Source organism: Typopeltis vanoorti, chromosome 15 (genome assembly GCF_054136105.1).
Source record: "Typopeltis vanoorti isolate ZY-2024b chromosome 15, IOZ_Tvanoo_1.0, whole genome shotgun sequence".
Lineage (NCBI taxonomy): Eukaryota > Metazoa > Arthropoda > Arachnida > Uropygi > Thelyphonidae > Typopeltis > Typopeltis vanoorti.
The window spans coordinates 101,406,248-101,434,011 of NC_143563.1; the positions used below are offsets into that span (position 1 = coordinate 101,406,248).

The 27,764-nt window shown below is 36.4% G+C and overlaps 1 protein-coding gene across 4 annotated transcripts in view; it reads right to left on the bottom strand.

Moving 5' to 3' along the window:
- LOC150099031 (serine/threonine-protein kinase Nek8-like) overlaps positions 1–27,764 on the bottom strand; it is a 1,046,903-nt gene that overhangs the window by 559,490 nt on the left and 459,649 nt on the right. For all 4 annotated transcript variants that reach the window (XR_016549512.1, XM_090405252.1, XM_090405251.1 and 1 more), the window contains one exon: positions 41–181. Coding sequence is in view for 3 of the 4 variants with exons in the window: in XM_090405252.1 (XP_090261378.1) it covers positions 41–181 (141 nt within the window). In the remaining variant the exon portion in view is untranslated. The remainder of the gene's footprint in view (positions 1–40; positions 182–27,764) is intronic.

Consider the following 27,764-nt stretch of genomic DNA (forward strand, 5'->3'; position numbering starts at 1 on the left):
TAATAATTTTAAGAATATATAATTAGTTAATAATATTTACCTGAGTAATGTTTCTATAAGCCTTGGTTTAGAACATTCTAGACAGTCTCCATGACCAAGGCATCCCTTAGAATCATCACCACAGGTCATTACAATACCATTATCACTTGAAAACACACTAAATCCTTCTCCTGCACAAATCCTAAGGAAAGCAGTGGTAGGAAGAAAGAAATTCAAAATGCAGCATTGCATATAAGTAAACATATTTACAAAATGTTTCCTATAAATACATGACAGAAATACATATCTAAGTTATATATCTATACAGAAGTATACATACATAAATGTAAGTTACATTAACTTTGCAACTCTTCGTTATTGTTTTTATTGAGTATTAATATTAACATAATTAATAGACATAATGAATGGAATATATGCATCTTCTTATTTTATGCTTATCATGGCCAAGTGGTCTGTTCTGGTCTCACACTATCACTTTTTTGGTCTTCCAATTCTTTTTTTTGATTTAAGAAATCAATTCAATAATTTTGATAACCTGCCGTAGTACACTCAAAGATATTCTATTCTTTTTTGTTTATGTGTACGTAAGTAATAATTTAGTGATTTGGGCAAATGTACTGAGAAGAGACTATGAAAAATTGTCAAGAGAAACATGGAAAAGAGCAACCTGAATTCAGGCCAAATAAAGGTTTTTCATGATTAGATTTTTGCTTTACAACAAATAGTTCACAAATCATGGGAATATAACAGGTGGGAAGAGATTACGATGACAAATTTTGTAGATCTGAAAAAAGCAGATGAAAAAGTTACAGGAGAAAAGCTGTTCAAAACACTACAATTATATAGAGTAAATGGTACATTATATCAAACAATGAATAGTCTATGTTTCAGTTGTCAGCAGTAAGAAATTAAGGAGATACAGGAAAGTGGTTTGATGTTAAATCAGGTATGAGACAAGGTACACAATATTCCACTATTAGTCATAATCTATGTAGATCACATTATTAAAGTAAGTGGCATTAAAATCTCATGTCATCATCTCATCTTCCTTTTTCCTTCTTTTACCTTGCTGTGTCGAGGGTTTATTAGTCATTGGACCTCAATCATTCACAGGATAGGATGGTCAGCCCTACACCCTGGTGTATCCTATGTTCATAGTGTTGAGTTCTCAAGGCCGGATTGCCTGCTTTACAGGATGAAAAACCCCAGGATAAACTGGGGAAAAACCTTACTGTCCATGCTCAAGACCAGCTAACTTGGCTATAGCTGAGGAAGATCCTTCAGCTCCTTGCATCACCGATGGGAATTGAACCTAGGACACTCCTTCCCCAGGCATATGGTTGCGAAGTGCACAGCCACTAGGCTAACCATGCAGACTGGCATTAAAATATGATATCAAAATTAAAAATGTTAATCTCAGCCATTTACTTTATACAGATGATGTTACATTGCTAAAACTCAAGTAACAAACCCTGTTATGTTCTCCAGATTTATCAATTATTTGTTATAAAGCAAAAATCTAATCATGAAAAACCTGTTCAGCCAAATTCAGATGGTTCTTTTCCAAGTTTTCTTCCTGACTTTATGCATCTAAAAACGTACACATAAAACAATTGTTGCATCTAATTCACTGCAAAAAAGTCTAGGGAAAAACTTGATCTCTGAGTTGAAACCTTCTGTACTGCAGGTGTATGCATCTTTGATGCCACTGCTGCCATTTTTGTAATGTTAATGGCACCTCCATGTTAATCAAAATAACAACCGAAGCAAATACTTTTAGAACCACAATACCAAATTGTGGAAGAAAACTTGGAAAAGAACCCTGAATTCAGGTTAAAATGTTAGATTGAATGATAAATAGGAATGTATTATGGTATGTGAGAAGTGTGATGAAAGGCTAGGACATTCCAAAAATGAGAACAGTGTTAGCAAGAATAATCAGAAAATGGATGGGAGTGCTTGCAACGGCAATAACAGAAGTGACATGGAAGAACTTAGGCAATAGTTAATGAAAACGAAGAGTCAGGTTAAATGTATGGAGGAGGAAACTGAACATTTAAAGAAGAGCATAACTAATGTAAATGACAAGGAGGTTAAGAAGAATCAAGTATATATATAGATGATAGGGTTGCTTTATATGGTGACTCAATCATTAAAGGTGTGGTAATAAACAAAGTGCATAAGACATGTTTTACAGGTGTAAAAATAAAGTGAATATCAGGTGTTTGCACACAAGGAAAGAATGGGAATCAGAATTAGTGGCAGTGGTGGGCACAAACAACTTGAATAGAGGGAAAGGGATTTGCAGAAGTTGTTGCAGGAAGTGAAGAATAATAGTGTCATGGAAAAGTGGTTAGTTTGTTGCCTAAATATTATTATTATTATTATTATTATTATTATTCAGGCCTCCAAGGAGTCAAAAGACTCATCGAGGGAGGTCCTTTCTAAGACATAAAGTCTGTCAAGAATCATCGAGGGGAAGTCCCCCCCTGAGAAACACAAAGTTTATCATACCACTCCTTAAACCCACTGACCGTTCTCACTCCCACCACTCCATCAGGCAATGCATTCCACGGCTCAACCACCCTCCACACAAAGAAACCACTCCTTACCCTCTTGCTCACAGTTTCCTTTCGTAACTTCCAGGGATGGCCTCTTGTCATCACTCCTTCCCGCTGATCAACCAAGCGAAAGAACTCCCCAGTGTCAACCCTGTAACCACCTCTCAACAGTTTAAAAGTCTCAATCATATCACCTCTCCTTCTTCTATCCACCAAACTCTGCAGTCCACATTCTCTCAGCCGATCCTCATAACTATCCTTGTACAGTCCTGAAACCATCTTTGTCATCCGTCTTTGTATCCTTTCCACAGTTAATTTATCCCCTTCAAATCCTGGGGACCAAATCTGAGAACAATAGTCCAAGTGTGGTCTGATCAGAGACTTATACAACGGAATGATAACCCTCTTATCTCTGCAGGTCAGTGTCCTTCTCATAATAGCAGCAATCCTCTGTGTTACCTTCACCACCTTTGCAATATGTCCCCTAAACTTCAGGTTTCTATCAATCATCAACCCCAGATCTCTTGTCTCCCCTACTTCCTCCAGTATAACTCCTCCCATAGAGTATGCAGCATCCCATCGATGTTTCCCAAACCTCAAGACCTTACATTTTGCTGCATTAAACTGACACCCCCATTCATTTGCCCATCTATCTAGCTTATTTAAATCCTCTTGCAGGGCTACCACATCTGCACTATTACTAATAATCCTTCCAAGCTTCGCATCATCCGCAAACAACTGAATATCCCCCTGCAATCCACTGGCTATGTCATTGATATAAAGGTTAAACAATATAGGTCCTAGTACTGAGCCCTGTGGGACCCCACTTGTAACCCTCTGCCTCCTGGAAACTGCTCCACCATACACAACTCTCTGATACCTATCAGACAGCCAATCCTGAATCCAGTTGACCAATCTGACATCCAGACCCATGTGCTGCAACTTAAATATCAGCTTATCATGTGGCACCCTGTCAAATGCCTTCGCCAAGTCTAAGAAAATTGCAGTATATGCCTTTCCCTCATCTAATGCTCTTGTAACTTTATTATAAAAGGCTAGCATATTGCTAAAACAAGAGCGTCCTTTCACAAATCCATGTTGATTCTCACAGATAACATTACCCTCATCTGCCCAATGCTGTACACGGTCCCTCACTACTTTCTCCAAGATCTTAACAACTACTGATGACACACAGACTGGCCTATAATTAGACACTTCCAGTCTGTTACCACCCTTATGCAATGGCACTATCTTACCTTCCTTCCATTCCCTGGGCACCTTTGCCAAAGCCAGACTTTCATTGAAAAGCCACGTTAAAGGTATTGTCAATTCCCTAGCACATTCTCTCAAAACTCGTGGCGAAATACCATCCAGTCCCACAGCTTTACTGACATCCAGAGTACTCAGTATCTGAAACACACTCTCCTCCTGTACCTCCAGACCTCGTACCAGTCCTATCCCTCTAGCATTAAAACTGACTCCTCTAGGATGAAATACTCCAATAAAGTGTTCATTGAACAATTCCACTATGTCCTCTGCATCAGTCACTCTATTCCCATTTTTATCCCACAATATCATTCTTCCACAGTCATTTCTCCTCCTACTGGCCACATAGCTAAAAAATTCCCTAGGATTTTCTTTGGATCTTAGGGCCAATCTCCTCTCATATTCCAGTTTCGCTTTCCTTACCACACGAGTCACTCTTCTGGCCTGTGTCTTATATTCCTCATGCATCTCTTCACCTGTCTCCTTATATCTCTTCCATAGCCTCTTTTTCGCATGCAATTCCTGTTTAATATTGTTTGTCATCCACTTTACTCCAAATTGCGCCCTCTTCTTCACTCGTGGTATACAACTTACCATTGCTGATAACAAATATTCTTTCACAATTTCCCACGCACTGGTGATATCCCGGCCTTCCAATTCCTCCCTCCATGAAACTTCCCGAAGTTGACGTCTAAGACTATTATAATCACCTGCCTTATAATTCCACATAAGTTCCCGTCTCTTTGATACTCCTGCATGTCTATTCATTTTCCAAGTCAAAACCATATGGTCACTCTCTCCAACTGGTGGGAGAGACGTCAACTCAGTTATTATCAACTCTTCTGATGCTATAACCAAATCCAAAACTTTTGAACCTCTTGTTCCCTCTGTTACATGTTGCCTAAGACATTTGTCCCTCAAGAATTCTAGAAATTCCATTCCCCTATTGTTACATGCATCTTCCTCTCTCCAATTTATACTACTGAAGTTAAAATCTCCCATAACAATCATTCTTCTTGCACTTGCCAAACTTAGCTGTCTAAACATCTCCTGGTCCCCATCCTCTGTGCTCCTGGGTCTGTAGCAACACCCCACTAAATATCCTGTCTTGCCTACCTCTACCTCACACCATACGCTCTCAAAATCATTTGTCTCACTACCTTCCAAATTCTCCACTCTTAGAGGACATAGGTCATCACTTATCATAAGCAGCACCCCACCACCATGCTTTCCCCTCCTATCCTGGCGAAAAATGCTATACCCAGTGACTTCTATTCCTGTTTTTATATCCCCTTCTGTCAACCACGTCTCAGTGATCGCAATAATTTTTGGCCAGGCTGATGCTATCTGCGCCACCAATTCCTCTCCCTTATTCCGGATACTCCTGGCATTAGTATACAGCATATAAATGCCATTGTTTCTATACCCAGCATTATCCCTTCTAGACTCCACTGGGCTCAGTCTTACCTGACATTGTCTCCCTTCTCCCAAGTATCCATTCCCACAAGAGGCCACCCCTGCTATCATCCTCCCTGGGACACACTGACTCGTTCAGAACAGCAATCTCTCCAGATGCCTACGTGCTTCCTCATTCAAATGCAAACGGTCTCTCGCAAACAACTCCTCTCTTTCCTCAAACGCACTCCAAGCATCCACATATACCAGTCCTCTCTTGTCACACATTCTCGCTATTATGCCATTCAATATCACCGCTCTTCTGCTCAGCTCATCATTATCATACCTAGGCAACACGCACACTATTTTTCCTCTCTCTGTCTTCTTCCGTACAGTCTCAAGCAAAAATCTCATATCTCTCGCTGCCCGACTTACATTACCACTCAAGTCATTCGTTCCTACCATCACAATCATCTCATCCACCCTTTCACTTCTCTTAATTGCCATAGCCACCCTTTCTATTGTTCCTCCTGGCAAACACTCCTCACGCATCCTATCCTGAACACCACGGATCATTGAGTCACCATACATTATACCTCTTACCATTCCATCGCTCCTATTGTTTCCATTCTCTCCTCTTCTTTCATTCCCATACCTCTCTCTTCTACTGTTTCCATTCTCTCCTCTTCTAGCACTCCCATACATCTCTCTCATTCCCTCTCTCCTACTGTTTCCATTTTCTCCACTTCTAGCACTTCCATATCCCTCTCTCATTCTGTCTCTCCTACTACTGTTTCCATCCGCTCGTCTTCTAGCATTCCCATACCTCTCTCTCATTCCATCTCTCCTACCGTTTCCATTCTCTCCTCTTCTAGCACTTCCATATCTCTCTCTCATTCCGTCTCTCCTACTGTTTTCATCCTCTCGTCTGCTAGCATTCCCATACCTCTCTCTCATTCCTTCTCTTCTACTGTTTCCAATCTCTCCTCTTCTAGCACCCCCATACCTCTCACTCATACTCCTTAAATTCTCTCTCTCTCCTACTCTGATTCGCCTTGCATTCATCTCTTCCATTCTCCTAATCTTATCTTTCATACTTCTGCTCTCATTCACTAGACATTCCACCTCCTCTTTCAACTCATCTATCTCCCGCTGCAGGTCAGTCACTCTTAATCTAAATTCACTCTCCCAAACAAAACCATCTCCTAAACTTCCACAGTCACTCACACCTTCCACACTATCAACCATTATTTTCTCATTCTCTCCTATCATACTACTCGTCTTCCTACATTCATTCTCCGTTCCTGGAGCAACAAAGTCGGATATCGATATATCTAATGTAGTTATTTCCTCCAACTGCCTGCATTTTGCGCACATACGCTCTCCACTCTCTTTAACAAACCACATATGTAATTCCTTAGAAGCATACATGCCGCAAGTACTGCATGCCACAAAGTCCCTTATGATATTGCTAATAATCGAGTTCTTAAATGGCGGAGGACTTGGCGTTACGTCACTTGCGACTGCTGCTGAATCCACCATCATTCCTTACTGCCGAGTAGCGTAATCCTTAATAATTATTCAATTAATAAATAAGAGGGGAAAAAAGTACAAACATCAGAACATTTAAGTACTAATATAATTAAATAAAATGAAATATAACTAAATACAAAGTAACTTAGCTTCGTTTTGTCTTCCACCGTTACGCGTTCGATTCTGACGGTACCAACATATATTATATCGCGACAGCAACTAACTTCCGAAAATATGACAGTAGTGAACTGAAAAGAAAAGCAGTGATACTGAATGACAAGATGGCTGAATTGTCAAGCTGAGAATGTATTCCATGCATTCAATTTGTGAATGCATTTAATGAATTCGAAGGGAAGTTAGAATGGTTCAAATCAGATGGATTACATTTGAATAGATTTGGTGTCATTTGGAGCAACTGTCATTTAATAAGAGTGCACAGGGTTCACATGAAATTAGTACCACTAAGAGTTAAACAAAGGTTGAGAACAAGGTTTGGAAGGATGGGAAGAGGATGAATATAAAAGGTAAGGAAGTGATTATAGGAAAGCAAAGTGATGCAATACAAAATGGTAGAATGATAATAATATAAATAAAAATCAGTGTCTGGATCAGGAAAATGGGGATGGTGAGAATGAAGACAGAAGCACACTATAGCAAAGAGAGTAAAGAATTATTGTGTTGATGGGATGGCTACCAAGAGTGGACACTTGTTATGCTTTTAAACTAATGTATGGAATATCAGAAATAAAGGGCTGAGTTTATAGAATTGATTGAATCAGTATGCCCAAAGATAATTGGCATAATTGAAACTTGGTTGGCTGAGGACGATATACTGTCAGAATTGACTTTAGGTTATAGAATTTTCTGAAAGGATAGGAAGATAGAAGAGAGGGGGGGGGGATATCAGAGGAATTGTGTCCTTCAAGAGTGGATATGGAAAATAGTAGTATGCGTGAAGATTTTGAAGTTGCTTGGTGTGAAGTTGAGATCAATAAATAGTATTATTATTATTATTCAGGCCTGCATGGAGTCAAAAGACTCATCATGAGAGGTCCTTCCTGGGAAACACAAAGTCTATCAAGACTCATTGTGGGAGGTCCCTCCTAGGAAACACAAAGTCTATCATACCACTCCTTAAACTCATTGACCATTCTCGCTCTCACCACTCTATTAGGCAATGCATTCCATGCATTCCATGGTTCAACCACCCTCCATGCAAAGAAACCACTCCTTACCCTTTTGCTCACAGTTTCCTTTCGTAACCTCCAGGGATGGTCCCTTGTCATCGCTCCTTTCTGCTGTTTTTCCTTTCCTCAATACACACCAAAAATACTACAAAAAATCAAAACGACATATAGGGAAATAAATTAAAACACTGTTTATTTTTGAAGTAAAACTTTAATTTCAACATTCTAAAATGTTATTTTTCTTGCTTTTCTGTTAGCAAAATCATCGATGACATTGTCGAAATCTATTTCATAGTAATGTAGGTAATTCTTAATCAATTTTATTTAGAAACACTCCTCTCACAACTAGCAACACTTACAGCAATTGTCTGGAAAATTCGCTGTAGTATTACAATAGTTGGAACTGAGTTCTCGAGACTATCTTCTAGAATTACTGCAAAAGTTCAAAAATGTTCAAAGTGCCGCTGGGGTGGACCGACCCCCCCCCTCTAGCTATGCCTCTGGATTTGGTGATATCCTCACGGGATGTGGTTGTGTATAAGATATCAACACTGACAACTGTTGGTGAAAGTGATCATGAGCATCAGTACATTAGGTTGATGAACTGTGTAGAAAAGATGTTGACAGTGCATCAGAAATGTAAAGCAGTATCTAATGCAAGCAATGCATAGCAAAGAGATAAGCAAATTACTAGAGTGGTAGTGAGATGAATGAACAGTGAAATCAAGCAAGCAGTGTTAAAAAGAAGTTGTTATGAAGGCAGTACAAGGCAGTGAACAGATTCATGAAGAATATAAAGTGCAGACAGAAAAGTGACAAGCATGGTTAAAAAAGAAAAAGTAGAATATGAGAGGAGATTGGCCAGTCAGGTCAAAGCCAAATATTAAGGAAAAATAATTATGCAGGTTGATACTGGTGGATAGTTATGGTGGCAGGGTAACTGTAGCATATGATATAGTGAAATTATTTAACAAACACATAATTAGTGTATATCTTAATAGTATGAGTGATGCTGTGCAACATGTAGAAGGGTGGCAAGAATTAGGAGAATTAAAGGTGACAGAATCAGAGGTGCATCAAGTGTTGCTTGGATTAGATGTTAATAAGGGTATGGGAATGGATGACATATAACCCAGTATTTTTAAAGAATGTGCAAAAGGGTTAGTTCTTGTCCTGATTATTTAATGAAAGTCTTGCAGTGGGAAGTTATAGGATTGGGTTGATCGGCATAAGATTCTCTATGATGGTCAGCATGGGTTTGTGAAGAGGTGGTCTTGTTTTAGCCATCTGCTTATGTTTTATGATAAGGTGACGAATGTGCTGGATAAGGGTGCATCATACACGGTGATATTCTTGGACTTTGCAAACATTTGATAGATTACCACATGATAAGATGGTGTACAAGCTGCAGAGGATACGAATATATGGTATATTGTAATCATGCAGAGGTTTCTGTGGTTAAGAAGTTCAATCGAATTATTCCGGTTTAGTGACCACATTTTTATTAAAAAATACTGTTTTTTAAACTAAACAAGTACTAAAAAACAAACCTGACAAGTTTAGTTAGTCATCAGACTAACATCTTCACGGGTAAAGGGAACTAACAGTTTAAAACACAACTATAAGAAATTACGAAAAAACAAGTTCATTTGTTAGTTTTTTCGTAATTTCTTATAGTTTGTGCTTTAAACTGTTAGTTCTCTTTACCCTTGAAGATGTTAGTCTGACGACTAACGAAACTTGTTGGGTTTGTTTTTTAGTACTTGTATAGTTTTAAAAAACAATCTTTTTTAATAAAAATGTGGTCACAAAAGACAGTATATTGGTGGATCAAAGATTGGCTTTCTGAATGATACCAGCAAATTATATATATATGATGGAGCTGCATCTCAGAAAAGGAAGGTGACCATTGGTGTGCCTTATAGTTCTGTTCTTTGGTCCCTACTGTTTAACTTTTTTGTTAATCATCATCATCATCATCAAATTCCTGCCATGTACCCTCAAGGGGTGTACAGGATATGACAGAACTACATGAAAAATATTACATCATTACTAACTTCCTATCTACAATTTTCCTCCAAATCAGTCTGTTTTACTTGTCAAGACTCCAACATTATCAGATCTTATATTTCTATCGTCTAAGGCACTTTGTAGCGTATCAATCCACCTATCTTGATCTTCCTCTGGGTAGTTTTCCTGCCAATCTGGCAGAGAACACTTGTTTTGCTAATCTTTCTTCGCCCATTCTGTTTAAGTGACCATACCACCTGAGATTAGCTCTGCTAACGCATTCCTGGATGTTGACAATGTCAAGTTCTTTCCTAATATCCTCGGTTTTAATATATTGCCATGCCATCTGCTCACGCCTATAATCTTTCTCAGGACTCTCATATCTGCAGTCTCTAGTCTTTGGGCAAGTGTTTTACTTCTGACCCAGCTCTCAGATCCATAAGATAAAACTGGTTTGAACACTGTCTTGTAAATAGCTAATTTATGTTCCGACTTCATCAAATTCCTGCCATGTACCCTCAAGGGGTGTATAGGATACCATCATTTTTTATTTTGGTTTAACCAATAAGAATACAGTTTGGTCGGCTAAATCCCAAATTGCCAGCCCATCCTCATTCGTTCAGTATCCAAGTAGATACCCAACAGGTGCACCACGAGAAAGTGAGGATTGGACATTAGGTCAGAAGCCCTGGTCGGTTCTCCGCATTCCTTTAAAGGCTATGTGGAGGTCTCCTCTCAGTTCTACAGCTTTGGACCTTAAGCACCCCACTTTTTTTGTTAATGATATCATAAAAATAGTCATAATTTAAAAATTCTGAATATTTTTATAAATTGTTTATGTTAGTACATTATTAGTTTTTGTTTCATAACACGCATTGCCGCCATGTTATTGATGTTATTTTGTCAAAATGAAATGTGAAGTATTAAAAAAAAATTAAGAACTTACTGGATTTGGATAGTGGTGTTACTTTCGAAAATTTTATTGTGGTTTAAAATTATTAAGTGCTGCGTTTTGTGAAGACATTCTCGTAACGCTAACGGAGACGACACATCAGTCATTATACATAACTTCTTGCTTGCCACTTTCATGGAGTGATCCTCGCCAAAGAGTTTGATGGGTGATTGACGGCTAACAGAGAGAGCATTTCAAGATAATGGAAATAACAAGAGAGTGTTTGGTATCGAGGTAACGGAGGAAAAACAAGAGAGCTAATGGAAGTTTAAGAATGCAAGCCGGTAAAATTTTGTTCTTAGGAAATTAATTTTTTATGTGATAGTCAGGGGCATATTAATAAAAGATTCCAAAAAGTAATCGTTGAATTGTGAGCCTTTAAAGTGGAGGAGTTAAGACTGTAAATAAACATTGGTAAATAAAAGAAAATATTGCGATTGATGTTCTATAGGAATGTTCGAGGAAACGCTGATTGTAAATCATGTTTTAAGGATGCCGGATCTATCTGTTATTTCTACTGGAAAAGGAGATGGAATTTAGCAACTTAGATAAAGCAGTAGAATAAACTTTTTTTTCTGGTACAAAAATTAACAAAAATTGAACTGCATGAGGTATACTTCAGTGAATTCAGAATATCTTACTTCAGAGTGAGGAGGAATAATGTGTGCTACATAAGGGTGATGAGAAAGGATTCTATGGAAAAAGAAGAAGAGAATTTTATATCTTCAGAAAAAGGCCTTATAACAAAGATGACTATGAACATTTTGTTATTGTGTAAACAAAGTGTTTAGTCTAGTAAATGTGATTAAGTATATGTTAAATAAACCAGTAATAGAATGAGTCAGAGAATGGGTGATCTCTAAAGTGTAAGTTTATTTCAAAAGGCCTTGGATCCAGTTAATTTTGTAGTTAGTTGTGTAATTTTATTTGAAGTGTATAATTGTTTTCATTTTATTAAATGTGTATATTTTGTATTTGGTCTTGAGTCAGTGATTTTTCGGATTCTGAAAGAAATAGTAAAGTCATTGAACCAATCGGAATTGAACCCGTGTGCATATAAATAAAAACACTTGGAAATTAGAAATAATCGTTATAAAGAAATTCTCATAACAAATGATAGATAATTATCAAAATAATTATATAATTAAAATCTCTTAATAACAAAATGGTGCAGCCAATAGGACTGATAATTATCAAAACAATTGGTGCAGCCGGTATAATCAATAATCTCTTATTTAAACAATATTTCATGTCGATTGACCAGGGATCTTCAAATATTTGCCAATGCTGTAAAGTTAGGTAGGATTATCAGGAGTAGTGCTAATGTTAATTCTCTATAGCGGGCCTGCACAGCCTGCTATGCTATTTATTTTGGCCCTACTGCCTGATTGAAATTATTTAATCATACGGGGAATATGAAATTAGATGATTTTTTCCTAGCGTTGAATTAAATTTTTACCAAGACTCTGCATGTTTACATTTCATGCGATTAATGCCACAATCATGTTTCTTTCAATTTCAAATTTCAAATTCGATAAATTGAATTTGGAGTGATTCCCACTGTCATATTTAATATAAAATTATTACAATCACTTGGAGGTTTTGATAGTGCTAGTGTCGCTGCGAGGCAATTCAAAGTTACATCTCCGTGATAATGACTTGATATCTACAAACGAGACGAATCGTATTACACAAAGTTGGACATGCCTTGACTGGCTTTGTCAGTGTAGTGTTGGTTGTAGCTGGAGCAATACATTACATAACTGTTATCATAACCTGCATTATTGTAAGCTTTTCATCATTAGTTTTTTGTAATTAATATTGTCAATCTCGACACAATGATCTTAAGTAAAAAGTATAAAATAGGTTCAGAACATCAAGCATTTAACAGAGTGGACAAACAAAATTTTTTTACGTTATTTAAGGACAAAATCGTGTGCATTGTTTGCTGGGAATCTATCGCTGTGCCGAAAGAGTACAATCTGAGACATCATTTTGAATCGAAATAGCCTAACCTTGGCAAGTTGGATGTAAGTGAAAAGCAAATAAAAGCAGCAAAGTTACTGAAAGTCCTTAGCAGTGAGCAACAAGCCAAATGAAGTTGCCATAAAGGTAAGCTTAAAAATATCACAATAGTTTGTGCTGGCAAACCATTTACTGAGGAAGAGTTGATAAAAAAGTGTCTGATGATTGCCGTTTCCGAATTGTGTCCTGATAAGAAATATAATTTTGAAAATATCACTTTGTCACGTATGATTTGAAAATTGGAACTTGGAACGTGAGAATATTATATAAACTAGGGAATTTTGACAACCTTATACAGGAAATAAAAAGGCTTAAAGTTGATGTGATGGGAATTAGTGAAACAAGATGGCCTAACATGGGCAAACTAGAGAAAGATGGATTTACATTTGTATATTCTGGTGGAGAGAAGCATGAATATGGAGTGGGTTTCATGATTAAGAAAGACATCTTTAAATGTGTAATGGGGCTGTGACCCATAAACGAAAGAATAATACTTATTAAATTAGCTGCAAAGCCTTTTAACATCATAATTATCCATGTTTATGTCCCTATGATGAATCACAATGATGAAGAAATAGAAGATTTTTATAATAACTTACAAAAATCTATAGAATATGTAAAATCAAATGAGATACTCATAGTGATGGGTGACTTGAATGCAAAGGTTGGAGAAGGGGAAGAAAATCCAGTTGTTGGAAAATTTGGACTAGGCGACAGAAATGAAAGAGATGAGAGATTGATACAATTCTGCATTCAAAACAACTTGCGCATAATGAATACTTTCTTTCAACATCCAAAGCGCAGACTGTATACTTGGACAAACCCAGATAACTCCATAAGAAACCAAATAGATTTCATAATGATAAATAATAGATACAAAAATAATATAATCAACATAAAAATATACCCAGGTGCTGATATAGGTTCAGACCATAACCCTGTTGTGTCCACTTTAAAAATTAAACTAAAAAACATTTCTAAAAACAATCATACTGAAAGACTTGACTTCACAGCTCTGAATATACCTGACATCATAATGGTGTTTAACTCAGAAATTAGGAAGAAATTAGATCATGTAGGATATAAAACAGAAGACAATATACTTTGTAACACAGAGGAAATTGTAAACAGGTGGTCAAATTTTAGAAGTGCAATATATAAGACAGCTAACGAGGTTATCCCAAAAATTAAATACAATAAGAAAAAATCCTGGATGACTGAATCAATACTAGAACTTATGAATGAAAGATGAAAAAAGAAAAGTACACAACAGTATAGAACACTCAGTAAAATTATAAAAAATGAATGCAGGAAGGCTAGACAAGTGGCTAAATGAAAAATGTAAAGAAATAGAGGAATTGGACAAGAAACACAATAGTAAAGAAATGCATAAATCAATCCAAGCCCTGACAAATAAAAAGTAAAATTTCAACCATAATCCTTGTATAAAAGACCAAAATGGAAAAATGCTACTAGAGACACATTATATCTATTATTTGACTCTGATCGCACAGACACACCAGATATACAAAATATAGATGGTGAACCAATTACATATGAAGAAATAGAATATGCTCTAAGCCAAATTAAAACAGGTAAAACATCAGGCCCTGATCAGATCCCTATTGAATTGTTAAAGAAAGTAAATGAAAATACACTTAATGACCTAAAGGTAATTTTTAATAACATCTATTATTCAGGATACATCCCTGATGATCTAAGGAAATCCATCTTTGTCACTATTTCCAAAATTCTAAGAACTTTTGAATATAGACTAATAAGTTTAACAAGCCATGTTACAAAATTACTACTGAGAATAATCTTAGAAAGAATAAAAGGCACTTTGTCAGTAGAAATAGAAGACACTCAATCAGGTTTTCAAAAAGACAAAGGTACAAGAGAAGGAATCTTCAATTTGAAAACATTATGTGAAAGAAGCCTTGACAACCAGGAAAGCATATATCTTTGTTTTATTGATTACACCAAAGCATTTGATTCAATAGATCACAAGAAATTAATACATACCATACAGAATAATGGGTTAAAAGGAAAAGATCTACGTATAATTACAAATATATAGTGGAATCAAATGGCCTCAATAAGATATAAAAATACATATTCTGGTAACTTTTTTTTTTTTTTTTGATGATGTTGTACCACCTTATCCCAGTCCTGAAGATACTTTCAGGTGCAAACTTTGTTTGCTCACACTTGGATAAAGGATTAAACTAAATTTATTATAATCTCGTAACTTTGAAATCAAAAAAGGAGTAATGCAAGGATGTGTCTTATCACCCTTACTGTACAATATATATAGTGAGCAAGTTTTTAAAAATATTTCACAAATGAAGGGTGTAAAAGTCGGAGGTAGGAACTTCAACAACTTCAGGTATGCAGGTGACACAGTTCTTATAGCTGAATCTGAAGATGATCTTCAAAACTTAATCACAGAAATTTACAACAGAAGCGTCGACATGTTACTAATTATTAACCTAAAGAAAACGAAGTGCATGATTATATCAAAAGAACCAATAAATAAGAAACTGAACATAATTGTTAACAGAAAGAAAATTGAACATAATTGTTAACAGAAAGAAAATTGAACATAATTGTTAACAGAAAGAAAATTGAACAGGTTCAGTCTTTTATATATTTGGGACAAATGTTTACAAACAAAGGAAATTCCCTTAAAGAAATAAAAAGAAGAATAGAGATAGCAAGAAAAGCCTTTACTGATATGAAAACTGTTCTAACATCCAGAGACATTAATATAGACACAAGAAAAAGATTAATAAAATGCTATATCTGGTCAAGCCTTCTCTACAACAGTGAAACTTGGACTCTAAATAAAGAAGCAGAGAAAAAATTAGAAGCTTTCGAAATGTGGACCATCAGAAGAATGTTGAAAATACCATGGACAGAGAAAATGAAAAACGAAGATGTTTTAAAGAAAGCAAAAATGAAAAGAACATTAATGAAAATAATTAAAGAGCAAAAACTTAAATATTTTGGACATCAAACCAGACAAGAAGGCATTCAGAAATTAATATTAGAAGGGAAATTGGATGGAAAAAGAGGGAGAGGTAGACCCAGGAGAATGTGGTTCAAAGACATTGATGACTGGACTGGCTTGAATTACCAAAAATGTTCCAGAGCAGCATAAGAAAGAAAAAGGTTCTGTGACATGGTTGACAACCTCCTTCTAGGAGATGACACTTGAAGAAGAGGCATTAATAAGAATTTTGAGGTGACAGAGGAGCTTGCTGGTTTGTGTTCAATGAAAGGAAGAACAACAGGAAAGGAGATCACAGAAAATGTAAAGATGTGCGTAACCAAAAAACTATCCTTAAATTTCAAGAATTCAGTAGGAGTTTGCATTGATGGTGTCCCATCTATGTGTGGAAAAAATGTTGGTGCTGTAACATTTATTGAATAGTATGCAGGTAAACCAATGACAAAATTTCACTGCCTAATTCATCAGCAGGTGTTATGTTCAAAGGTTTTGCAGTTTGATCATGTGATTAAAGTAGTATTTGCTCTGGTCAACTATATTCAAGTTCGGGGTTTGAAACACAGAATGTTTCAGGCATTTCTAGAAGAAAATGATGCCAATTACGGGGATCTACCATACCACACTGATGTACGTTGGTTGAGCTGTGTAAAGTTTTGTCATCTCCTTGCAGATATGTATAATGTTATGCATTAAGAGAAGGGCCACTACCCAGACTAGGTTTCGACCTTAATTGAGGTCTCTTCAGTGGGAGCCAGGCCCAAATGGAGATACCTGGCAGAAGCATTAGCAAGGTCATCTCTACCTATAGGAGTTGTCAAACGGTGTGCCACCTTTTTATTAAATTACTCTAGATTTAGAGAAAGATGTTGAAAGTTTATTTTTCACTTGGTTAGACTATAATAAATTTAGTTTAATCCTTTATCCAAGCGTGAGCAAATAAAGTTTGTGCCTGAAAGTATCTTCAGGACTGGGGTAAGGTGGTACAACATCAGGCAACTAGTTGCAAAGGTGGTGGTTTTTATGGAGAAATTTTGCAGCTATATGTCTGTAAATAATTTTGATTATAATTTTAATTGTAACTCTCTAAAAAATCTAAATATGCATATTAATTAGTATTTACTGTAGACCTACTAACAAATTTACTTAAGTTTAGCTGCAGTGGACTAGTCTAAGATTCAAGGTCAGAAGTGATCTGGCCCTTGGTCAGGTGGTCCAAGTTGGGTTTGGCCCTCAAAGACAATCAAGTTGTGCAGGCCTGCTCTATAGCAAGATTTGAATAGACTTTTACCTTGGTAGAACTGTGCTTCGGGAAGTGGATGAGATTCGAGATCTTGGAGTGATGGTAGACAGTGGACTGAAGTTATGGGGAAACATCACCCGTGTTGTAAAGACTGCACATCATATTTCTGCTATGATAAAAAGTATATTGACATATAGGGATAAGGAGGTAGTGGTGCCTCTATATAAGGCATTGGTCAGAACTCATATGGACTATTGTGCTCAGATTTGGTCACCTAGTTTTCATTGTGATGTGGAAATACTAGAGAGGGTCCAAAGACAATTAACCAAAGTGATATCAGGACTGGAATGTTGGTTATGAAGAGCATTTGAGAGAATGTGGATTACAGAGATTGGTGGATATGAGGAAAAGAGGAGATATGATAGAGACCTTCAAGTTAGTTAAGGGACTCTACTAGATTAATACAGAAGAACTTATAAAAATAGTAGATGTTAAGATGAGAAGAATGAAAAGGTCATCACTGGACATTGTATAAAGATATGGTGAAGAAGAGTGCAAGGAATAGATTTTTTACATGGAGAGTTGTTAGTGAGTGGAATGCATTGCCTGAGTGTGTTGTGAGTGCAGGTAGTGTAAATAATTTCAAAGCTCATTATGACAGACATGTTGCTGGTTGAGTGGGCCTGTTGACTTCATGGAGGTTACCAAATAATAATAATGATAATAATAAAATGGGTGTTACTAACTGCCGCTGAAGTTTGTTTTTAGATTTTCTGTGTAGTGTCAAGGTCAATAATACTGATTTAGAGTATGGCTAGTGCATAAACAAAGTGCCACATTACATCACTTCTGAACAAGGATAGACATCGCTGATAATCTATAATTTGTGCATGAAGGGACTCTACTTAGTAGAACATATCTTTTTTCCCATCTTAGTACTGGTATTAATGATTGGAAAATATTTTATTATAACTTGTTTTGCTTAAACACATTAACAGTTGTTGTTTCTGCACTCTCAGGCAATGTGCTGCATAAGCCAACTGCTCTTCTCTGTTTACACTCTATCTGCAACATGGAGAACTTCTGATAGTTTATTTTTCACTTGGTTAGACTATAATAAATTTAGTTTAATCCTTTATCCAAGCGTGAGCAAACAAAGTTTGCGCCTGAAAGTATCTTTAGGACTGGGGTAAGGTGGTACAACACCGGGCAACTCCTTGCAAAGGTGGTGGTTTTTATCGAGAAATTTTGCAGCTATATGTTTGTAAATAATTTTGATTATAATTTTAATTGTAACTCTCTAAAAAATTTAAATATGCATATTAATTAGTATTTACTGTAGATCTACTAACACATTTACTAAAAATTTAATAAAAGAAAAAGAGATAGTATATCTCTTTTTCTTTTCCTGTCTCCCTTTACTCTATGAATAAATACATCATACCACCATAAAATCCTGATATGTATTCTCAATGAATGTACATCATACTATGACAGCACAACATGATTAAGTTTCCATCATTATTAACTTCCAATCAACCATTTTCCTCAGAACTCCAATACTATCAGAAGTTATATTTTGATCTCTTAGAGTGAATGTATTACATAAATTCACCTAGTTCTTGGTCATGCACTCAGTCTTTTTTTCTGCAATCCCAACACCTGTTTTTGCTAATTCTTCTGTTTTTGCTTAAATCTTCCTTTCTGATCAAGTGGCCACTCTAGTTTAGATCTGCTCACACATTCTTGTGTGCTAACAATATCAAGTTTCTTCCTTATACCTTCATTTTCAATATCATTCTACCATTGATGTCATCTGTTCCTCTGTTTAATTTTTCTCAAAATTTGTATATCTACTGTTTCTGGTTTTTGACTAACTACTTTATTTCTAATCCAATTCCCAAATTCACAAGCAAAAAATTGGTTTGAACATGTTTTGTATACTGCTAAGTTAGTGTTTTGGCAAATTTCTTACTCCATATAAATTTATTCAACTGGCCATGGTACTGTACTTATTCTGTTGTCTATTTCCATATTTAATTATGATGATTAAATAAAGATCATATCCACTAGTATATTTCAATGATATCTCAACTATCTGTCTTAAAGTGAAAAATCCTTCCTGACATCATCATCTTCAATTGTGCCTCAACCTAACTTGTTCTTTCCCAGGTTTCCCTTCAACAATTTTTCTTAGCCTCTGTTCAAGTATACTATCATAAATGTTACCTAGAAACTCAGTGGCTTCAAGGGTTCACTTTAGTGAGTACGGGCATGGCAAATCCGAGGTACCTGATGCTGGATCATGCCTTACTTCATGTAATATACATCTGTAATATTATCTGTAGACTGGTCCCTCCCCTTTTTTCTTTCCTTCTTGCTCCCCCCCCCCCCCCAATGCTATTAGAGCATTCAAGAGCTAGGGGCGAAATTTCCTATTTTGCTATTTCATCTTATGTGGAAAGGGCTGCTGGAACCCTACTATGTTCTTCTTGCAGTGACTTCACTCCAAAATGCTAATATGGTTGTGCCTTATAACGCATCTCATGCTGCATCGGCTGTCTCGCAGAATAATCAGAGCCGCGTTCAGGGCTTAGGCAGAGGGTCCTGTTCGAGAAGTATATTACATGAAGTAAGTCTCCATCAAAAGTCAATGTTGGATTGACTGACTGGTTTCAAGTTCAAAAAGGAGTTAGGCAAGGATGTTTACTTTCTCCTCACTTGTTTAGTATATATGCAGAGGACATCATGAGTGAGGCATTGGATGAGCTCAGGACAGGAATTAGGATAGGAGGTAGATTGATCAGTAATCTGAGGTATGCTGATGATACAGTACTCATTTGTAATGACATGGAAGAACTAGGACAAATTCTTGACAAAGTTAACAAGATCAGTAATAACAGAGGACTTCAACTCAATCCTAGCAAGACAAAGATTATGGTTCTCAAAGGAAATACAAACAGAGAAGCTCTTGAGAAACAAGTGTACCTTAAGAGAAAGAATTGAGGAAGTCAGCAAGTTTGAGTACCTGGGATCCATTATTAATGTAAAGAATTGCTGTTCAGAAGACATCAGAAAAAGGTTAGGAATGGCTAAAACAACAGTCAGAGACCTGTCTAAAATCTGGAAGGATGGATCTATCTCCATGGGAACAAAGTTGAGGATTTTGGATGCCGCTGTTTTTCCAACAGCAACTTATAGATGTGAGACTTGGAACCTAAAGAAGTCAGATAAGAAACGGATATCTGCTTTTGAGATGTGGTGTTACAGAAGGCTGTTGAGGATATCATATACTGAAAGGTGTACAAATGAATGGGTGTTAGAAAAGTACAGTAGAACGTTAAGGCTCCTTAAGGATATTGACAGAAGAAAGTTAAAATATTTTGGACACATAGAAAGGATGAAAGGGGGACCTCTCAGAACGGTAATAGAAGCTAAAGTTTCTGGAAAAAGAGGCAGGGGTAGACCATCAATGAGATGGATGAATGGATGGCATGTGTGGAGTGACTGATCTTCAGAGAGTTGAGACGCCAGAAAAGCAAACAACAGGACTACATGGTGAAGCCTGGTGTGGCACATAGCATCGGAGTGACCATACGGCATCTGTAATGCTTACATTTGGTTTTACTTTTTTCTTTTTTTAATACATGAATACTATGATAGCTCTGCTTCAATCACCCAGAAGTTGACTTTGCTTTCTGAATTACATAGTGGTGTATTACACACTTTACTGTAGATGATCAGCATATTGAGAAATAGCAATGTAAATACAACAGTGAGGTTTGATGAAATGTCAGTCCACATGTTATGGGAATGTGCAAGAGAACTGCTAGTGCCTCTAAGTCTCAGCTCTGGCAAGGTTTTGAGTGAGTGGACAGAAGACAGAATAGTTCCATTACATAAATGGAACTAAAAGATACTAAAACTTTTATACTTCCATATTTGAACATTTCTAGTCAAATATTATCTACTTTAATGTTTTCCATATTTCAGGTGCCTGATGGCTTTCCTTCTTCAAGTATTGATCAGTATTTATGATAGAATTCCTCTTGAATGTTTTCAATCACCGTTCTATTATTTCTTGATTCATGTTGGTTATTATTATTATTATCATCATCATCAGACCTCCATGGAGGAGCCTCATCATGGGAAATCCCTCCCACACACAGTTTATCAAACAGTGCCTTAAATGAATTCACTGTCTTTGCACTCACTACACTTTCAAGCAATGCATTCGAATCCCTCACTACTTTCCATGTAAAAAAACTTACTTCTCACTCCCCTACTCACCCTCTTTATATTACCTTCCAGGGATGACCTCTTGTTATCCCATATTCTCCCATTCTACAAAAAACTTCTTACCAATTTATGTCTTTATCATATGCACCTTTTCTTTTCTATCTGCTTAGACTCTGCAAATTGAATTTTTTCAACCTTTCTTCATTCGCTCTGGAGCACTGAGTATGATGTGGTGACCAAATTTATGCATACCAGTCCTTACCACAGAAGTAAAGAGATTGGAGATTATCATATTACTAGGGGGGGAAAGCCCCCCAGTTCCAGATTGGTAGGCTGATTCTCCTTGAATTCTGATTACTCAAATTTTGAATACTTGAAAGGGGGTTTGCCCCCTATTTGCTACCACTATTTCACAATGTATCTCTACCTTGCATGCACATAACTCTTTCTCTATCACCAATAGCATTCCACCTCCCTTTTTATTTTTTCTACCTTCATGAAATGCATCATACTCTGCCATCTCTGTTCCTATCAGGATGTCATCCGTATCCCACCATGTCGCACTTATTCCAACAATTTTTGGGTGAACAAACTCACTCAATACAAACATTTAATTGCCCTTGTTTCTGATACTTCTAGCATTCATATACAAATATAACAGTCGATTCCTAGATTTGTAACTGGTTTCACTAATACTCCTTATTAGATGCGACTTCTCCATACTTTCCTCGAGCCACTTCTTTTTCTCCCTACTCATCCCAGAACCTTCTTCAAATCCAACTGTTTTTGCTCCATCCCAGGTCATCCCCTTCCCTTTTTGTCTACACAGTGGCCTGGTGTTGTACCACCTTACCCCAGTCCTGAAGATATTTTCAGGCGCAAACTTTGTTTGCTCACACTTGGATAAAGGATTAAACTAAATTTATTATTTTATCTACACACTTATCCACATCCTCTTGGAGCATCAACTTTTCTCATGCTGTATTCCCCTGTCCATCCCAAGTTTCCCCATTTCTCTGTATGTCTTGCACACTTGTTCTCTACACTCATGATACCCACTTCTTCATTTATAAGCACCACTTCAATCCCTCCTTCTTTACTCTCCTGCTCTTTCACATTGCTTCTTACTTGCTCAGATTCATTCACTGCGCTCATTACTCTCCCTTCCATCAGCAGTCTCTGCAAATGATTCACACCAAAACCATTCAAATGCAGTCCATCACTATTATACAGTTCAATTCTTTCTTCAAACTCATTCCATACATTAAGAAACTTCTCTCCTTTCCCTTCACACATTTATGTTAACATATCATTCATAATGCTTGGTCTCTAACTCATCATATCACTGTCATACCTGAGAAACATGTTGACTACTTTTACTATCACACCATCATATTTCATCCTTTTCAACAGCCTCTTGATATCCAATCTTACATTCTCCTTGTTCCCAGTAAAGTCATTTGTCTCTACTACCATCACTAACTCCTCATATCCAATGACTCAATTTATTTTTTATTAAAATGCCCACTCTACTATATAACATAGTATAACCATCTATATATTCTGCTCTCTTTAATTTCCTTTTTCTTTCTATTATCATGACTATATTAATATTTTCAGTTTTTAATTATTTTTCCAATTCTAATTCCTTTGTTGTTATACTTTTTATATTTCATTTGACTACTTTTATAATGTCTGACATTCCTAATCTCTTACCTTTATCCTTTCCTGGAAGTAATCCATTAGTAATGTAACCATCCTTATGCAAAGCCTTCAACCTGGCAGACCAGGGTATCTCTCTCTTAGTCTGGTGATTACATCTCGACTTGTCCAGCTAGTTCCTACTAAGCTTAGCTTCTGGTAGGGATTCCCAGATATCAACTAGCATAGCTTGAGATCATGAGAAAGAGTGCTGTAAAAGCAGTTAGAGATCATAAAGTTGACATGAAAACGGAAGAAAAAGATATCCTTGAAGTATGGAGTAATTACTTTGAAAAACTGCTAAATGAAACAAGCAGTGATGACAGCACAGTGGTAAAAAACACTGACCAGTTATGCAGTCAGGAATACATATCCATACTTGAAGTAGAAAAAACCATCAAAGGCTTGAAATGTGGAAAGGCAGCAGGAGTAGATGTGATATTCGACCAGAAATGCTGAAGTATGGTGGTATAAAAGTCTTACAGTGGCTGCACTGCATAGTTCAGAAAGCCTGGACAGAGGGACAAATTCCCAATGATTGGAGTAGAGCTCTCATAGTACTCATATATAAAAAGGGAAATAAAACTGAATGTGAGAATTACAGAGGTATTTCCATACTAAGTGTTCCTGGCAAGATCTATGCAAGTATACTTGAGAAACGATTGAGAAGAATTGTGGAAGAAAAGCTGGGTGAAGAACAAGCTGGATTCAGGCCAAATAGAGGCTGTTAGGATGAGATCTTCACTTTACGACAAATAGTCGAGAAAGCATGGGAATATAACAAAGATCTGTATTTAAGTTTTGTCGATTTGGAAAAGGCATATGACAAGGTGCCAAGAGAGAAGCTATTCAATATGCTACAGTTATATGGTGTCAATGGGGCATTATATCAAGCAATACTTAGTCTTTATTTGAGTTGTAATCAGCAGTTAGAATTGAAGGAAGTACAAGAAGATGGTTTAATGTTAAATCTGGTGTGAGACAAGGATGTACATCATCCCCTCTGTTATTCATTATCTATATGGATCACATTATGAAGGAAAAGTGGTATTAAACATGATATCAAAATTGGAGATGTTAATGTGAGCTCTTTGCTTTATGCTGATGATGTTATACTTCTAAATAAATCTGCTACAAGTCTGCAAGCTTCTCTGACTAAACTGAATAACTGTTGTAATAGATATGGTATGAAGGTCAACAATAAAAAGACAAACACAATGAAAATAGGCAGAATCATTGAAAATATCAACTGTGTTGTGAATGGAGAACCTGTGGAACAAGTAAAACATTTCAGCTACTTAGGCACGATTTTTAGTGAAGATGGTAAATTAAATATAGAAATAGACAACAGAATCAGCAAAGCTGGTATGGTGGGAAGTCAAATGAATAAATTCATATGGAATAAGAGAGAAATTGGTCGGAATACTAAATTAGCTGTATACAAGACAGCGTTCAAACCAGTTTTAACTTATGGATCTGAGAGCTGGGTCAGAAGTAAAACACTTGACCAAAGACTAGAGGCCGCAGATATGAGAGTCCTGAGAAAGATTAGAAGCATGAACAGATGGCATCAATGGCAATATCATATTAAAAATGAGGATATTAGGAAAGAACTTGACTTTGTCAGCATCCAGGAATGTGTTAGCAGAGCTAATCTCAGGTGGTATGGTCACTTAAACAGAATGGGTGAAGAAAGATTAGCAAAACAAGTGTTCTCTGTCAGGTTGGCAGCAAAACGACCCAGAGGCAGACCAAGATATAGGTGGATTGATACGGTACACCTTAGAAGATAGAAATATAGGATCTAATAATATTGGAGTCTTGCCAAGTAACAGACTGATTTGGAGGAAAATTGTAGATAGGAAGTTAGTAATGATGAAATTTTTTTCATGTAGTTCTATCATATCCTGTACACCCCTTAAGGGTTCATGGCAGGAATTTGATGATGGTGATGATAATAATTATAATAATAATAATTATTTTCTTTACATTTTGAAAAATTATGGAGACAACTACCACGTTAGAGTAAAACTTTACTTTAATATAAACCAAAATCAACACTCGACGTTTCAGTCTTCAAAATCAAGGTCATCATCTGGAGCATATACATACTTGTTTCTCTGTATACAATATATACAGAGAAACAAGCTGTACTACAATCTACATGGTTTGCTGAAGTTACTGATCAACCGTTACTACAATTATTGGCATGACCTCTGGTGAAAAAAAACCTTTACTGCATCAAAGCGAGAGTCCTATTATTATTATTATCTATTAGGTTATAAAATTAAATTGGGCTGGAGAGCAACATGTTTATATATATATAATATTAAAAAAAAAAACAATGTGATTATACATATAAATTTCAACCAATTGGTATGGAATAGTTTCCAATAAAAGCTGAAAATTGCTTAAAGTCCTAAAGTAGGCTGAATATGTGCCATCCAAATTCTTGGAATTTTTATGCCACCATTATTGTTGAGATTAACCACCCTAATCTGAACAATAATGGTGGCATAAAAATTCCAGGAATTTGGATGGCACATATTCAGCCTACTTTAGGACTTTAAGCAATTTTCAGCTTTTATTGGAAACTATTCCATACCAGTTGGTTGAAATTTATATGTATAATCACATTTTTTTTACATAAATATATATATATATATATACACACACACACACACACACACACACACACACACACACACACACACACACACACACATACAGGAATACCTCGATTTATCGCGGTTTATAATTTGATACCAAAATTCCAAATTCGAATTCTCGTGGCCGCGAGATGTAGCCCACTACATATGCAACCAGTTCGAGTCGCCACTCTCCAGGTATTGCTCTCTTGTAGCGCTTCGTTTTTATCCGATGGCGCTTTCTCACCACTTACCAGTAACCATCCGCCCTTGCCTGAAGTACATGTGGATATTTATTTCTCGTTATTTACCGCTACAATGAATGCTAAAAGAAATAAGGATGATTTCAAGTCTACAGCTATCAAGAAGAAACGTAGAGTGATCAGCTTAAAAGATAAGTTGCATATGATAAATAAGTATGAATCAACTGTTCGCCATATTTTAGACCACACTGCAAACTATAAGCAACTAGGACAAAGTGCATCGATCTCGTCTGTGTCCCAAACTACGAGAAACAGAAGCCATCTTATTGAAATAGAAACACTATTGTCAGTGTGGATAGAAGATTGTAACCAAAAGAGAATTCCTCTTAGTCAAATGACTATAAAAACAAAAGCATTGAATTTGTTTGAAACTTTAAAAAGAAAACGATTAGAAAGCGAAAATGATTCGGCATTAGTAGAGGAAGAAATTTTCTCTGCAAGTTCAGGGTGGTTTGATCGGTTCAAAAAGCGATCGAGCATTCATAGTGTTCGTGTACAAGGTGAAATTGCAAGCGCCGATGAAAAAGCAGCAGCTAGTTTTCCTGGTGAATTGCAACAGATCATTGAAGAAGGAAATTATACCGATGATCAGATATTTAATGCTGATGAAACAGGCTTATTATAGAAAAAAATGCCCACTAAAACATTTTTAGCAAAAAATGAAAAATCACAGCCTGGCTACAAGGTTTCGAAGGAGCGTGTAACACTTTTACTATGTGGCAATGCTTCTGGAGATTACAAGATGAAGCCTCTCTTTATTTATCGTTCACAAAATCCTCGCCTGCTTAGAAGTTTAGATAAAAATTTTCTCCCTGTTCATTGGAAATTCAACAGAAAAGCTTGGATGACGAAAACAATTTTTGAGATTGGTTTAAAAACTATTTTTGTCCTGAAGCTGAAAGGTACTGCAAGTCATTAAATCTTGATTTTAAAATCCTGTTGATATCAGATAATGTACCTAGTCATTCAACAGAACTGAATGATTTGTGCGAAAATGTAAAAGTTATTTATTTACCACCTAATACCACTTTCATCATCCAGCTAATGGATCAAGGTGTAATCGCTTCCTTTAAGGCATATTACCTATGAAGAACTTTTTCACAAGCAACAGAAAAGACTACAGGAGATGAAGCGATGACTTTGACAGAATTCTGGAAGGCATTCAATATCAAAAATTGCATTGAGAATGTCAAGGAAGCATGGAGTGAAGTAACGTCTAGCAACCTGAGAGCGGTGTGGCAAAAGATTATTCCTCATTGTGCAAATGATTTTAAAGGATTTGAAAATGAAGTAACATGTGTTATCAGTGACATAACTGAGCTTGGCTTTGATCTATGACTAAAAGAAATTGAAAAAAGGTGATGCTCAGGACCTGCTTCAGTCACATGATAAGGAGCTGGATGTTGAAGACCTAATTCACCTCGAGAGAGAATGTGCTTACGATGCTCAAATCGATGATAATGACGAACAAATTGACTTGGCACCGAAGGAATTTACCCTCAAAGAAATTATTAGAATTGCTGAAAATTTTAAAGAAAAAATCTTGAACTGCGATCCTAATCTCGAGTGATCACTGAAAGTTCATCGGGAAATTGAAAATTCCATCCGTTGCTACCGAGTTTTATACGAAGAAAAAAAGAAAGAAAAAATTCCACCAGACAATTCTACACCAAGAAAGAATATTTGTATGTACTTCTTATATATAAATAAAGATAAAAGAATAATCTTGTT